The sequence below is a fragment of the Macaca fascicularis genome, chromosome 7 (genome assembly GCF_037993035.2).
Source record: "Macaca fascicularis isolate 582-1 chromosome 7, T2T-MFA8v1.1".
Taxonomy (NCBI): Eukaryota; Metazoa; Chordata; class Mammalia; order Primates; family Cercopithecidae; genus Macaca; species Macaca fascicularis.
Genome location: NC_088381.1, coordinates 58,826,829 through 58,843,571, shown reverse-complemented (window position 1 = coordinate 58,843,571; position 16,743 = coordinate 58,826,829). Strand labels below are relative to the sequence as shown.

Genomic DNA, 16,743 nt, shown 5'->3' with positions numbered 1-16,743 from the left:
GGGCTCTTGCTTACATTTGCCAATTTAGTGTGTAGTAAGAGCTTTCCAATTATTTGCTAATGAATTAGTAGAGGATTGAATGGACAAATGAATGAAGTTTCTCTCCAAAGCCCCACATCTGAACTTGCTGATGGATTTTCTTTCTGCTCTGTTGTCTGGTGTCCACTTCAGTTATTTATTCACCCATTTATTGAGTCTTGAGTGTGCAGTAGGTAATGTTACACAGAAAGGGTCACGTCTATTCCAGTCCTGCACCTTCCCATTCAGTTAATACAAAGGTGCAATTAACCTCACTGTAGTCAAACCATTTCTTTTGTTACGTAGCAAATAGAGGTTTACACTGTGAAACTGGTCAAGTCTTAGATTTGGGAAAGAGGTTCTTGGCAGAGAATCCCAACACATGGCTAACAGTGAGAGTCTGCAGGTGACAAAGGAACCGGGCTCTATTCTGCTGATGGCTGGGGAAGGAGAGGAGAAGCTGCTGACCTTTGCTGAAGGACTAGGATGAGCTACTCATCCCATTTTACAGCTGGCAACCTATTTTCAGACTATCGAGGTGAGAGTCTAATCTCTATCAAAGTCTTCCTTTCTTACCAAATGCTATAGGAAGTCTTTTCATTTCTTTTAGTCTCAGTCTCAGAGTTATCGTGCTGATTAATATGACCATGTATGGTAAAAGTAAAATGTGTTAAGACGTTAATTTGATTATTATGAATATCATGCTGAAAGTACTTGGGGTTGATGTGTTATTATTTCTGCAATCTACTTTCAAATGGTGTGTGGTGGGGGAAGGATACAAACAGAAATAAAGCAATTGTGGCAAAATGTGGCAGTTGGTAAATCTAGGTTAAGAGTGTACAGATATTCCTGGTATTGTTCCATCAGCATTTCTCAGGGTTTGACTTTTTTCAAAATAGAAACTATGTTGAGAAAAAACTAAAGAAGAAAAAAATAAAATGTGATGGCTGTGCCTCTCTTCAACTCCACTGTGAACACAAGCAAGGTCCTTACTGTCTCTAAGCCTCTTCGATGAGAGTAAAAAACTGGGGAAATTAAGCCTTGCCTTTTGTACTCCCTCAGTGTTTTGTGAACAGCAGCCATGGTCAAAGATGTAAAGTGTTTTGCCAACCATCCAGGATTGTCAGGGCATAAGGGGTTAACGGATGTGATCATTTGTGCCGCACCAAGCGATCTGTAGATCACCAGGTCAAACCTTTGGCTGTCTAGACTCCAGCCAATCTGTGCAGCTACAGCCACCTTAACATTGCATATGCATGACTGGCCTCCTGGATTCTTCCCTACTCAGAGCACCAGCTGCAAGCACACAGTCTTGTTCCTGAGAACCGGCGGGCAGAGGAAACTCCGCTGCTTCTGTTCAGAAACCTCAGAACAGACCCTTGCCTGCTAACCTCCCAGCTCTCTGGCCAGCTTCTGATCGTTAGCAGTCTGTTGACTCCCATGAAAACCTCAAAGGCATCCCAGCGCTATAGAGGCATCCGGAGAAATGCCAGTCAGTGCTACCTCTACCAGGAATCTCTGCTGCTCAGGTGAGCTAGCCCCATTCATCAGCTGGGCAGAGGAGTCAGGTGTGTGAGGAAGGAATGCATGGGTCACCAGAGCCAGGGAAAAAGTCCCTGTCCTGCTCAGTTGTCCTTCAGAATGAACTCAGAATCTCACTTCTTCAGGTTGTGGTACAACTAGGATGGCAACCTCAGCAATGGGCATGGAGGGAAATGGTTCTTCTGGCTGCTTCTTGACCAGGAGGTCAGAATCCGAAAGCTTGCATCCCAACCTGGCTTTATGGCTGGCCAAACCCACAGATATGTTTCCCTGTTTTCTCTATGTTCACTCAATCAGCAACGTCAAGAGAGAGTGGATAATATGTCTATCATGATAAATAAAGTGTTTATTGGAAAAGCCTTCAGGCTAGTTAGAAGTGGATGAGAGTGCTATTCGAATTTGTTAAATATTTATAAAGGTCTAGTACAGCTGCCCTTTAATTTGACGAAATTGAAAAAAAATTCTCCTCTTAATGGGTAAAAACAATATGAATTAGAAAATGACAAAGGAAATCTTTTATTTCTAATAGTCATAGATGAATACTCTTAACTCCTCTCAAAAAGTTGCATTAGGATAAAGCATATTAAGTGTAACTGGGAGTAAATGTTGCTACATGTTGGAAAATTGTTCCTCTTGAGAGTATCTATGTCCCTGAAATATCTCGCCCATGTAAATTTATTTAGCTAATCTTTCGCTGGTAGAAAGATTCTGGTTCTGCCTTGGTTATCTCAGGTTTAAAATGAATTGACTGGAAAGGGTGAAGAGGGGTTTCTGAGTGGCAGAAGTTTTGATTGTATTTTATGTTACCTTTAGAATTGGGGAACAGGAGTCCTACCTCTAAAATTAGCTGATTATTTCAATGAGCCTGAAAAAGAAATTATTTTGCCTACCCCAATTGCTGCTACTCAGGAATCCAAGAGTACATAAGTACCCTCTTGTCTCATCTTGTGTTTTCTGATAATATCATGCACCCTGAGAAATCATTATCTTCTAATGACCCAGTGGAAGTAATTGAATCCAATAAATGTTTCAACAGGCTACTGACACTACCAAATTATCTGTCTCTTTGGGTCCCTCCCTTTACACAAACACACACAATCATGCACAAACACATACACATTTCATACAGATGACCTGAACTTGTGCCCAGGGCAAGATGATCTTTGCTGGAAACAATTCTTCTAATCAGATTTCCTCCTTAATGCCCTGATCATTCAGCAACTTGGATGACAGCTTTAGTGCTGATGAAACAGGGGACAGCAATGATCCGGAACAAATCTTCCAGAATATACAGTTCCAGAAAGATCTCATGGCAAACATTCGCTGCAGACCCTGGACTATGGGACAGAAGCTGAGGGCATTGAGGTAAGGGCCTCAATGGCCATTATTGATCATTACAAGTATGCTTTCCGATAAACCACTTTGCCCTGCCCATGGGAACGAGGATAAAGACTCAGGTGAGAGAGGTGGCTCAGTCACTCTTGACCTGACTTAGCAAAGTCACAAAGGTATCTGAGAGGTCTAGCTGGTCCAGAAGCCAGTTCCTCTGTGTGTGCATGTGTGTTTGTGTGTGACAGACAGAAAGACAGAGAGACGCAGAGAAAGAGAGAGTATAAAGAGTTGTGTGTCTGTGTTGGGTGTGTGTGTGTTGGTGGAGAGTCTTTTATCTTCTGCCTCCTTTCTAAACACTAGATTTTAATATTCTCTCCAAGCTCGTCTCGCTCACTAGAGACAGAGCAGTAAGCCAATATGAAAAGAGATACTCATTTTAGCTGCTTGGCTATTACCACCCTCTGAGTAAAAAAATAATTGAAAAAAAAAAAAAACCCTTTATAGGAAGCCAGATTATTATGATACTTAGAGTCATATTAAACAGTCTGTCTATACAATAAAGTGCTAAAGATTTAAAAACAGATTCCCTGATTCAAATACTACCTTTACCAATTTCTATCTACGTGACATTAATTTTCTTAATGTCTCTGAATACCAGTTCTTTTCTTTTTTAAAGTTGAAGCGATGGTGAGGAACAGCCATTAACTTCCTGCAGTCCATTTCCAAAAATGTCAACCACTAAGCTCTCCGGGTGTTGTTAAAAACTCAAAATCCCTGATTGCTCTCAGACCTATTGAATCAAACCATGGGAGAGGGTCCTTGTATTTTTAACATGCATTTAGGTTGATACTTTTGCACATTCAAGTTTGAGATCCACTGATAGCAGTTTGTTGAAGGAATACATGGAATGAACTCTGTGAGTGCTTAGCATTGTATCTGGTATATAACAGTCACTCACTAAGAGTGAGTAAGGAATAGTGATTCTGATGCCTGGGGTCACAGCAAAGGGAGTTAGCAGAGTAGCTTTCATGGCCTGTACCACTGAGCTACTGTGACCTGTGCTGTGGAGCTTCCTGGCAAAGCAGACACTACGCCTGATCATCAGACACCTGCTGTGTAGACAGAATCACTGCCCTATCTTCATCTTCATTGCTCTTTTCTAGATGCCAAGCAGATATCTCTTTACCTCCATATCAACCATGTATTAGGCTTGCATTTCTTTCCCATCAAATCATTTCTTCCTTAGATTTGCATTCCAGGTGATGTTCTTCCAGTCTGACCAGACTGCTCTTCAGGTGACTGTGAAAGATAGCTAAAGTCATCCGTAGTTTTGGTCCTCAGAAGGTTCCAATTAATTCTCCTTCATGTGCCTTTCATGTCTGTTATCAGCTGCTGCTGTTTCCATTTCTTTGAGTAAGGATGGCATTATATCCATTTTTCAGACAACAAAGTTGATACTCAGAGATGTTAAGAGACTAACCCAAGCTACACAGTTTCTGAGTGCTAGAATTAAGCTTTAAATCTAGAATTTCTGATTCCAAGTCCAGTGTTTTCTTGTATTGAAACATAGTAATTTCACCAAAGTAATCATTGGAGCAATTACTCTTTAAAAAGAAAAGATATAGGTTCTTGGCCGGGTGCGGTGGCTCACGCCTGTAATCCCAGAACTGTGGGAGGCTGAGGCAGGCGGATCACAAGGTCAGGAGATTGAGACCAGTCTGGCCAATATGGTGAAACCCTGTCTCCACTAAAAATACAAAAGTTAGTCGGGCGTGGTGGTGGGCACCTGTAGTCCCAGCTACTCGGGAGGCTGAGGCAGGAGAATTGCTTGAACCCGGGAGGCAGAGGTTGCAGTGAGCCGACATTGTGCCACTGCACTCCAGCCTGGGTGACAGAGTGAGACTCTGTCTCAAAAAAAAAAAAAAAAAAAAAATGACATAGGTTCTATTAGAATTTTGCTAAATCATTCCAAAATGATGATGATCAATTGTTATCTGAATAATAGGTGGTTAAGTCTCTTTAACTTTGAGGGCAGAGCAGAACAAATGGTAACTTTTCTGTCAAGGCACTTCAGAAACCAAAGAATAAGCCAGGCCTTCTGCCATGTTGCTTGGCCCATGTGACACATCCAGAGCCCCAAGATGGCTGACACCGGCCATGTGTTCAGCCAGCAGCCAGGGTCTCAGGGTGCAGCTGGCCCTCTGAGCACCTCCGCTATCTCCTTGCCACACATATCTCCTCTCCATCACCTTGAGAAACTACTGGAGCAACACTTCCCTCATTGGACTTGCTGAGGCTTATCACAGTGCTTTTGTGGAAAGTGCAAAAAAGCACCGAACCCTGTCTGCTTGGGAATCAAGGGAGCGTAGAGGGATGCAGATGAAAACAGAATGAGCTAACTCTGAGTCTGGAGCAAGAGCCACCTGTCTAAGAGGATACAGGACATGCTTGTTTCCCCTGTAGGGAAGCAAGTGGTCAGTTCCTATGAAATCAGCATAGGTCTATGACTGGGCCTTGGTTGGGGCTGCCCCTCCCTGCTACCTCCACACCCGATCACCCCTCTGTTATAGCTCTTGTCACACCCACTCTCCCTCAGTCATTGTCTTTAAGGATCTCTGTCATCCCTATTAGGTAGTGAACTCTTCCAGGGCAGAGACTCTGGTTTTTTGTTGTTGTTTGTTTTGAAACAGGATGTCACTCTCACCCAGGCTGGAGTGCAGTGGCTGGATCACAGCTCACCACAGCCTCAAACTCCTGGGCTCAAGTGATCTTCCCACCATGGCCTTCCAAGCAGCTGGGACTACAGGCATGTGCCATCACACTCAGCTAATTTTTTTATATTTTTGTAGAGATGGGATCTCACTGTGTTGCCCAGGATGGTCTTGAACTCCTAGGCTCAAGTAATCCTCCCACCTCAGCCCCTCAAAGTGCTGAGATTGCAGGTGTGAACCACCCCACCTGACTGAAACTCTGTTTTAGGCAACTCTGTATTCCACTATGCTTGACCCAAAATAGATGTGCATAAAATGTTTAAATGTTTTCAGAAAAAATAAAAAATAAGATATAAAATGAATTGTTACTTGACTTTGATAGGCTTTTACTTTTTAAATACTTGCAGCAGACAGCTCTATTAAGATGACCCCAACATGGTAGTCATGGGACGTCAACCTTGCTCCTGACCTACATTTTGGTTCTGGCCAGAATGAAGTCAATGCATTGGCTGGGCTATTAAGATGAAGATGTTGCAATGGTAGGAAGAGAGATCCAAAACCAAGAACTCTGGTTAGGTAATGTTTTGGAGAGATCACCCTGTCTGTGGATAAAGGAATTGGCTTGTACCCTGTGTTTTCCAAGGAAGGACTCAGACCACTGGGTGTTATTGGGGGTTGCTGTGATGCACAGACCAGAGCACCCTCCCAAGTAAACCTGTCAAACTAGCAAAATGGCTAATTCAGAAGAACTAAGTTCTTCAACACTGAACATAATCAAGCAGAGGGCGTCCAACCATCAGATAATGAGCATCTCTACATGGGGTGGTAAATGATTAGCTTACCTTGACGGTGACATTCATCTCTCTAAGAGCCTTTGGCTTCAGTCTGTCCATGGCACTAACATTTATTTTCTAATCCTGTTGTTCATTTAAGGTGTGAATTTAACTGTCTATCCCAATGAATTTAGTCCATTTTCAGGACTGAATATTTAGGCAGAGATATCAGGTTAATTCAATACAGTGATCAATTAGTGTGTTAGAAGTTTGTTTGGGGTGAATCAGATTGTTCATGTCTATGTAGACATGACTTTTTTGCTCCCATTAATCGGACACCAACCTTTACTTAGGCAGATTCTCTGAAGCCAGGTCTGATTTGCACTTTTAAACAATTGACTGCAAGAGGAAAGTTGCTAAGTGGAGAGGTCGAGATGCAGGTGTCTGCCACCAGGATTTCCAAAGCTCAGAATCCCCAGTCAAGCACCAGAATCAGTGAAGGCCTTTAAGAAATTCAGTTGTAGCTAATTTTGGTATAATTTCATCATTTTTGATTATGCATCCATTTAAATATTAAAGAAAAAAATTTTAAGGCATTTTCTGATTACCAAAAATTAGACCATGAAGTATTTGTGTAACTCCATTCTCTCACGGCATCTCGTGCTGTATCATTTTTCAGGACAAGATGGCAACCTATTCCTGTTGCATTTTTACACATTTTGCAGAAATTATAAGTATGATAAAATTGTGTTCACCATCAGGTTTTTCTTCTCTTAGACGAGCGAAGGACATTGTACTGAAGTTCGAAGGGAGGCTGACCAGGACCCGAGGCTACCAAGCAGCAGGTGCAGAGGTAAAGAACACACATGTAGCCGGGCGCAGTGGCTCACACCTGTAATCCCAGCACTTTGGGAGGCCAAGGGAGGTGGATCACGAGGTCAGGAGATTGAGACCATCCTGGCTAACACGGTGAAACCCTGTCTCTACTAAAATCACAAAAATTAGCTGGGTGTGGTGGCAGGCTGAGGCAGAAGAATGGCGTGAACCCGGGAGGCGGAGCTTGCAGTGAGCCTAGATCGTGCCACTGCACTCCAGCCTGGGCAACACAGCGAGACTCCGTCTCCAAGAAAAAAAAGAAAAAAAGCACACACACAGACACAGACACACGTGAACACTGTGGTCTCCAGAGCCAGGAAGTTGTGTTTGCCATCGCACTTGCCATGATACACAGGTTGCGAGTGCCAGTCTATAACACAGCTGTAGATCAGGATAATAGAATTGAAAAGTATGAATTTCCCAAGACTTGAATTTTAGTCCTAGATGCCTTCCCTTCCCAATTGTGTGAAACTGGGTAAGCCTAATTCATCAGGAGAAAGGATAGCAAAAGTGATCTAGCACCTTTCCTGAGTTAATCCCACCCATATTCGTAGGTTTGATTCACTGTGTCCCTGTATACAGCTGTATTTCTTACAATGAGAAAGTTGCAGGTATATGTCAATGCTCATTTTATAATACAATGTTAAGATTTTTGTTTGTTATTTTTCCCATTCAGTTACTTAAAGGAAAAGTATACATTAAAATTATCTGTTTATAAAGTCATTTCATAAATCTGTAGAAAACAAAGAAAAATAACTTCTCCTTCTATACCCTCTACTCCTCAATATAATATCGTTTTAGAAATTTCACATCAGTCATTGCATAAATGTATTATTTTCATACCATAGTAATTGTAGTGTATGTACGTTTTGCTTCTTTTTTCACATAGCACCATTATATAATTTTTTTCCATGTTGCTATATAGTTTTTATATTTAATGGTTTTTGATGACTCTGTGGTATTCCATCAGATAAATGTATATTAATTTAATTAGTTATTTGACTGCTGGTGGATATTTAAAATGCTTCTAATTTTTCATTATTATTAATAGCCCTACGAAGAACATCTTTGCACATATAGATTTCTCTGTCTTTTTGAATTTTTTTCTTAGGGTGAATGCCAGAATTGCAATCACTATAGAAAAGACTGTGGTCCATTTTTTGGCTTTTGATAAATATTTAAAGATTATTTTCTAAAAGCCTTGATGATTTATATTGCCATTATTAGTCTCATAATACCTGCACCAATGTTGATTATTATATTTTTTGTTTGTTATCTTAAGAGACAATAACTGACAGATAGACTCTTTTTAGATTCTCTGAAACAAAAATATTCTTAATATAGCTTAAATAAAAGCAGGTCATAAATTTTACATGTTTGAAAAATTATAAAATATCAAAGAATCCCTAAGGACACATCTTGTCATTCTTTCTTCTTACTCTTCACAAAAATCTTCTTTAAAATTTGAATCTGTTTTTATGACCAAATCACACATGACTCCTTATTCCTGCCATACTATGATGGAATTTATGAAATAAATTATCTTTTTGTAGACATATGAACTACCAAGCTCTTTTGTTTTCTCTAAATAAGCTGAAATGCTACAGGAAATAAAGTATTTCACATGAATTCAAATGACCTATTATATATAACAATGAAAAGCTATTGGGACTTTTAGCAATAGTAAACTCAGTATGAATTAAAGGTATAACTTGATAATGGGCTGAATTATTAGAAGCAGAGTTTTTACATTGAGTAAGGTAATCCAAACTTTTATCTTGCTCCTCTCTCCTCCATCCTCTTCTGTAAAACGCTCAGCTCATGCTAACCCACAGCTTGTACTGGCTGTTCTCCCCTTTTATAAAGCTACTCTTCCCATTTACTTTTAATTTTCCTTTTCATTCAAGTCTCAGCTCAAGTATGACCTCCTCAGCTAGACCTTCCCTAATTGTTGAAAGGGCCTTCTCCCCCAGTCCTAATAGACCGTGTCCCACTGTGGCATGGATTTGCTTGTGGCTGCCTTGTCTCTACCTGAATGCAAACTCCATACCAGCTGACATCTTGCATGTCATGCTCACTATCTGCATTCACAGGAAAACACAACCTAGGTGCTTAATACGTACTACGAATAAATATACTTTTCGTGAACTGTCATACATATTGTTAGATCTGTATGATACATACATGCATAATGATACATGTATAAATATATATGTATGTATGATACATGCATGTACCACATATCTAACAACATGTATGACAGTTCATGTTGACATGTTGATAAGTCAACACAATCTAGGTGCTTAACACATACTATGAATAAATATACTTTTCATGAACTATCACATGTGTTGTTACATATCTTCTGGGTGGATATGTAAGTCTTTCCAAAGATAGAACTTTTTCTTAGCTAGCAAAGCTCAATAATCCAAACCCACAATTAGGATCTATTCTTCCAAGTTTAGTTTTCTTTGTTTTGATTTTGCTTTGTTCTTAAATTTTGAATTATTCCTGTTTCAAGGCTTTTTCCATGGAGATTTGGTATAAATCATCAGAGAAGCATGAAACTTTTTCCCCCATGCCTTACTGAACACGTTATCAACAAATCACCTTTTTCAATCACATTTTCCTTTAAGAAGTTCCTTTGGGCCAACTTGCATAGACTCTTATTCCCAGAATGAGCAAACTTGGGCCATTCAATCCAGTGCTCTCTAACCTGAGTTGGAGGACCCTGGCTCCTCAAGCACTACTGGTGGGGTGGTGGGGGAGATTTTTTACCCCCACCTACAAAAGCTGCCCTACCTTAGGCTGTTACATGTATGAAAATTCTCATACAACTTTAAATTTAAAGAGCATTCTGAATGCCACTAATTGAATCTGACTTCTTATACAGATGGAGAAATGGAACCCAAGGAAAGAAAATAACTTCCCCAGGGACACATAGTGAGATAGATGTGAAACTACAGCTAGAACTCAGGTCTCTGGCTTTCCGCCCCGTGCTTCTTAGTCTTCAGGGATTTAAAACGAGCCAGAGACTCAAATGCTTTCCAACACCAAACCCTTGCCAAAGGATGATGGAGCACCCCTTCCTCTGGATACTGGGGTAATAAATGATCAGAAAGCCTCCATCTCCCTCTCTAGGCTCTAGGAGACAAGCTAGGCGAACAAAATTAAGGTAATGTAAGGTAGGATATGATAAACATTATGAGAGAGACCAAAAATTATTGCTAGGGGAGTTTACAAATCGGAGAATTTCTTTTCTGGCTACAGAGATTTTGTGTTCATGGGAGTGACTGTATTTGAGTTGGCTCTCAAATCATGAACAGAAGATGAACAACTTCTGATAAACTTCTGATAAAATTCAGATTTTCATTTACAAGCAGCCATTCTGGCCTCAGCAGACATGTCCAGAATGACATTATCATACATGTCTGTACCGGGACCATGTGCAGTCTTATAGCTCAGAATGTCATAATTACATTTGTAATTCCTCTTTCTGCAATGATATCATTTACTTCCAGCACAAACCCAGATTGTGTGTGTGTAAAAATGCACAACCTGCCAACTTTGTTGGAAGCAGAACTAGTGTCAGGGCATGTCTTGTTTTATTCCCCTTTAAGAAATGTTTTTTAAACTTTTGGCAATTTCATCTTAAAAACATAAGACACCTTTTTTTTTTTTTTTCTTTTTTTTGAGACAGTCTCACTCTGTCACCCAGGCTGCAGTGCAGTGGCATGATCTCGGCTCACTGCAACCTCCGCCTCCTGGGTTCAAGCGATTCTTCTGCCTCAGTCTCCTGAGTAGCTAGGTCTACAGGCGCATGGCACCACGCCCGACTAATTTTTGTATTTTTAGTAGAGACTGGGTTTCACTATATTGGCCAGGCTGGTCTTGAACTCCTGATGTCATGATCTGCCCACCTCGGCCTCCCAAAGTGTTAGGATTACAGGCATGAGCCACTGCACCCAGCCAAAACTACAAGACAAATTTTTAGACCTTATCCCCGACAGCTCTATCCAGGAAAGAGGCTGTAGCAGGAGGCAAGTCACACATTAGAGTGGGGCTCATTTTCAGGGTAGGCTCTAGACTCTTGGTCCTTAAACAGGGATGTGCTTGTAATCACCTGGGGAGTTTGTTAGGCATCCAGATTCCTGGGGCACATTCTCAGAACCCCCTTAGGTTTATGGCAAGATCAAGTGGATTTATTCATATATCATTCCTCAAGTAATTTCTACTGTGTGTTGTGGTTTTAAGATGTAATTGCCAAAAGTTAAACTTTTTCTTTCCTCAAAGAGCAAGAGATACCCCGCATCAGGAATGGGATGGCTAATGCAAACTGCAACCCTATAGAATACGCACCTCAATACAGATACCACGGACTGGGTGGTGTCTATATTGAGGTGCATATTCTATGGGGCTGCAGCTTGCATTATTTATCCAAAGCCGGTGTCCATTCACCTGGTTAGGAGCACAGAGAAGGGAGCTACTTTAGTTCTAGTGCAGCTTAAAGGCCTATGAAGCCATAATCCATAATTAAAGGGATTACCAGAGGGAGTGTCTGGTATACTACATTTAGGTGCCTAGTACTGCACAATCATTGCCATCTTCATGAATGTGACATCTAATCCTGACCCCTCTTGTCTAGCTCTGGCGGAAATTTGCTCGTCTCGCCTGTAACTTTGTGGTCATCTTCATTCCCTGGGAAATGAGGATAAAGAAAATTGAGAGTAAGTATTTACACTTGGAGAGTGGAGCAGGAATGCAATACTAGTGGCCAATCACAGCCTAAGGAGAGTCTGCTGTGTTCTGGTCCTTATGCTGTGCAGCTGAGGGCACTCTTATAGCAGGGTCACCGGACTCCACATGGGACAACAGATCCAGAAGACAAGATACTTGTCCCCACCACCTGCCAGGATGGGAACAGTCTCGATGTAAGCCTTTCCACATTCCACTGTGGCTCTGCTGTTCTCTCCCAGTTCATTCCTTCAGTCAGATAAAATGCAAACCCCTAAAGGATCAGGTGAAAACCTATGAGAATGAATAAGAGGGTAGCTCAGGGAACTGCAAAACACGAATACAAAAATCTGCATTTTCATAGAGATAATTGTGCCCATTTAGAAAACATGCGCCAATAAATAAATAAATCATGTCCATGATCACACTGACACACACAGTATCTGGAATAGATTTAACAATAAGTCCAAAGTAAAGGAAACTGTAAAATTATACCACAGGATATAAAAGTCTTGTTAAAACGCATACAAAGATTTAATATTTGGAAAATGTTAATTTTCCCAAAATTAATTTACAAGTTTGATGCAATCAAATAAAAATCTCAGTGTATTGTTTCTAAGTATTTAACAAAATGATCATAAAACTTATAGGAAGAAAAATATCCAAGAGATTAATTTAAAAAGTATAAAGAAGAATGCAAATGAAGTTGTAAGATCAAGATATTAAAATATATCATAAAGCTACAACAGCTGAAGCAGTATAGCATAGTGTGGGAATTGACTGGCAAATCAAAGGAGTAAGAAAAAATTCAGGAACAGATAGGAATACACTTATACTTTTAGAATTTTAGCATGCAATAATTATTGAAGTCAGTCTGAATTACTGCATAAATATCACTGGAACAATTGATTCAATTGTTTTAAAGAGTAAGTTTAATTCCTTCACTTGAAATTCCATTACATATTTGAATAGACAATAGATATTATGATTGCAGAATGGAGACATATGTAATCATAAAAGTGAAAGAGGAAAAAGTACTGTTATATTTAATTACCTAAAAAAATAAAATTTACATACATAAAAAATAAAGCTAAAAGTTAGATGACAAACTGGGAAAAACATGTTGAATATTTAAATGGATCAAACAATTTGATATGCTGGCAGAAATGTAAATTAGGACAGTATTTCTTTTTTAAAAAGTTTTAATATGTACCAAAAGTCTTCAAAATGTTACATACTTTGGTAATATGCTTCCGTTTCCTAAAAACAAAACAATAAAAAAAACAAAAACAGAGAAAACCATAATAAACTAAACAAACAAGGCTGCAGCCACTGCCATTAGTGCTGTACCCAGGTTGCCTTTCCTTGGCTGGTCTACCCTTTCCTCTGCTGCTGAGTATGGACTGCTTGTCACTCAGCTGCTCCCCTTCAGGGAATTGCCCCAGGACTACCTCCTATCACACCAATCCCACACTCACCAGCCGGAGTCTAGAGGCAGTGACCATTAACAGAGCAGGATTCAAGTCTGATACCTTGCTCCCAGTGGGACCAACTCAGTGGTGCAATTCATGCTGCAGAGCTCCTGATGGGATAGACTCAGCTAGGCTGCAGCTAAGATGGTGCCCTTCCCTGGCTCTTTCCCCTGACCTTCCCTGACTCCTTCACATCTTCTCTATGGAGAGTGCTTCCTCAACAAATCACCTGTAGCCAAATCCCTTTCTCAAGCTCTGCTTCTAGGAAACCTTATCTTAGACAGAAATTATTTATTATAGAACTATTCACCCTGGTGAACAGTTGGAAATGTCCTAAATGTCAAGTCGTGGGGAATAGTTTAAATCAGTTATGGAAAATTCACTTAATGGAACAATAAAATTTATGTTATAGAATAGTATTTTTGGCAAGAGAAAATGCTTGTAATATATTGATAATTGAAGATGTATGCTGGAGAGAAATGCCAATCTTATACAAAAACACTATTTGCATAGGATAATTGTGGAAGGTTACACTAAAAGTTTAATAGAAAGTAATTCTAATAGTGATTTTAATTTAGTGATCACAGAATAGGTAATTTTTCTTGTCCTTGTGATGTTTTGTGTTTTGCTACTCATTATGACAAACATAAACTAGATTTGAAATACAAATTTAAGAGTTTTGTTTTTTTTTTAATGACATGAAACTACCTACTCCAGAATGTTGTGGAATTGTTGCCTACGTCCTCATCTAAGTTATTCTATGCTCCTGGATTTTCTCAATAGTTATAAATTTGTTTTTACTATGCTTTTTATTTTAGAATAAGTTTAGATGTATAGAAAAGTCGGAAAGAGAGTTCCTTTGTACTCTTCACCCACTGTCCACTATTGTGAGCATCTAGCAAATTGTGTTTTATCTTGAAATTAAGGCAAAGAAACCCTTAGCAAAATCCTTGAAATTCTCAAAATGATGCAAAATAGATAAGAAATATACCAATTTCTTAAAAGATGCTGATACTTGTTAACATACATGAAATATTAGAAATTTGATAAGACCATTTTAGATGAATATGTCATTAGTGAAGTGACTATCAAATAGCATTTTAGGCAAACTAGAGATTTTTCCTGCCTGTAAAACTGATAGATATTCAGGGGCATCTTGATCTGTCTAAGTTAACACTCAGGAAGGAACACCCCGATTGGTACAATAATGGCATTCTTACTCTATCTCCTGTGGATGTAAGAAAAGTTATGGTGTTCTTTTTGTAGGATTTCTTGCACTATGAGGATTTTACTTAAACTGTTCTCATTATCTTGTCTGTCTTTAGGTCATTTTGGATCTGGCGTTGCCTCCTATTTCATATTCTTGAGATGGTTATTTGGAATTAATATTGTGCTCACCATTATGACAGGTGCTTTTATTGTCATTCCAGAGGTAAGGTGTTTCAGGAGAGAAAAAAGTACCACTCGTTAAAAAGAGGAGACATTACAGCAGTCGCATAAAATGGCTCCTCTGGTTGTCATTGTGGGGAGGAACATACATGTGTTTGAGTAAAGCAGGGCTTGGCAAACTTTTTCTGTAAAGGGCCACAGAATAAATACTTTAGGCTTCGTGGGCTATTTGGTGTCCGTCACAATGACTCAAATTTGCCATGTAGCATGAAAGCACCCATAGACAGTATATCAACCAGTGGATGTGGCTGTGTTTCAATACAATTTGATTTATGAATACTGAAATTTGAATTTTATATAAATTCTTTTGATTTTTTTCCCCAACCACTTAAAAATGCAAAACTATTCTTAGCTCTTGGGCCATACAAAAAGGCCACAGGCTGGACTTGGCCAACCAGCCAGTTTGCCAGTCCAAAGTTGAAATAATATCCAGACCATGTACATTATTCAGGTTATGGGTACACTAAACCCCAGACGATATAGCACGATATATCCATGTAACAAAACCACACTTGTGCCTCTTACATTTATATAAATTAAAGAAATAAAATCCATTTTCAACTAAACGTTATCCTCAAAAAGTAAATGGGCCATTTCCCAACAGGGGCCTTAGTAATCCACCTGTAGAAACCATGTCTAGCTGAGAGAGAGCACACCCAGGTGAGCTCTAGTCAGGCAAAAAGAAAATCTGGCCACCCAAGATTAATTTTTCATTAATGAAAATCAAGCAGAAATCCACCCCCTGGAGATCTCTTATGTGTGGCATTTTCACAAGCACATGGAGATCAATCTCTCATTTTCTCCTGGTCCCCTCCCACCCAGAGGACCACATAACAAGCCTTCTTCTCTCACCAGCTGATTGCAGGCCAGCCCTTTGGAAGCACGGCCAGAAAGACCATCCCCAAGGAGCAGGTTTCATCAGCCCAAGACCTGGACACCGTTTGGTCTCTGGGGGTGAGGTTGATGCTTGGCCACACTCTTGTCTTGAGGGAAGGGGTGGATGGGCCACAGTTCTGAGACCTGGGAATGGGAACCAGAAATGACACTGAGTGTTTTCTTTGCAGGGCTACCTCCAGTACTCAGTCCTCTTCTACGGATACTATGGCAGGGAGAGGAAGATCGGGAGAGCTGGCTACCGGCTGCCCTTGGCGTATTTCCTAGTGGGGATGGCAGTGTTTGCTTACAGCTTCATCATTCTTTTAAAAAAGTATGACTGCTCGATTTCTCAAAATACATATCAAGCATTATGATATGTGTAATGTCATCTAATCTTGTCAATAGCCCTGTAAAGTTAAGACATAGCTGTATCCATTTTACAGATGAGAAGACCAAAGCTAAAAGAGGCATGTTCATTTTAACAAGTACTTATTGAACACTTACTGCTTTGTACTAGGTCCTATATTAGGCCTGGAAATACAAGAATCATATAGATTTACCAGTTCATGTAATTTTAGACAATGCAGTAGCTGCACCAATAGGGACATAAGCAATATGATCTAGGTGGCCAGAGGTTGCAGAAAGCAAAACGTCCTCCTTTGGTTGTATGTTTGTTTGCCTGTGATCTAGCTACAAATTTTGCGAAGGCCAGGCTTGTGTGTGCTGTGATTCAATTGGCACCTCTAGGTCATCACCGGAGGAGGCAAAATGCAAAAGAAACAATCTGGTGGGGTTAGGAGCCCTGCACCACCCTCACTGTGAAACCTGCAGGAGCTCACCTTCCTTCCCTGGGCCTCATCTGTAAAATGGGCACGTTGCCTCAGAATATCACCAGGTTCCCTTCTGGCTTACCATTCCAAGCTTCCGTGTGGGAGCTAGAGAAATGCAGACTGACAAGGA

The 16,743-nt window shown here is 40.1% G+C and overlaps 1 protein-coding gene across 1 annotated transcript in view; it reads left to right on the top strand.

Annotated features, from left to right (window-relative positions):
- The first annotated feature begins 1,349 nt into the window (after nucleotides 1-1,349).
- Nucleotides 1,350-16,743, top strand: part of TMC3 (transmembrane channel like 3) — a 41,137-nt gene continuing 25,743 nt past the window's right edge. Inside the window, exons 1-7 of the mRNA XM_015453172.4 lie at nucleotides 1,350-1,547; nucleotides 2,779-2,925; nucleotides 7,154-7,229; nucleotides 11,898-11,979; nucleotides 14,784-14,890; nucleotides 15,763-15,861; nucleotides 15,972-16,114. Coding sequence (XP_015308658.3) covers nucleotides 1,459-1,547; nucleotides 2,779-2,925; nucleotides 7,154-7,229; nucleotides 11,898-11,979; nucleotides 14,784-14,890; nucleotides 15,763-15,861; nucleotides 15,972-16,114 — 743 coding nt within the window. The 5' untranslated portion in view covers nucleotides 1,350-1,458. The remainder of the gene's footprint in view (nucleotides 1,548-2,778; nucleotides 2,926-7,153; nucleotides 7,230-11,897; nucleotides 11,980-14,783; nucleotides 14,891-15,762; nucleotides 15,862-15,971; nucleotides 16,115-16,743) is intronic.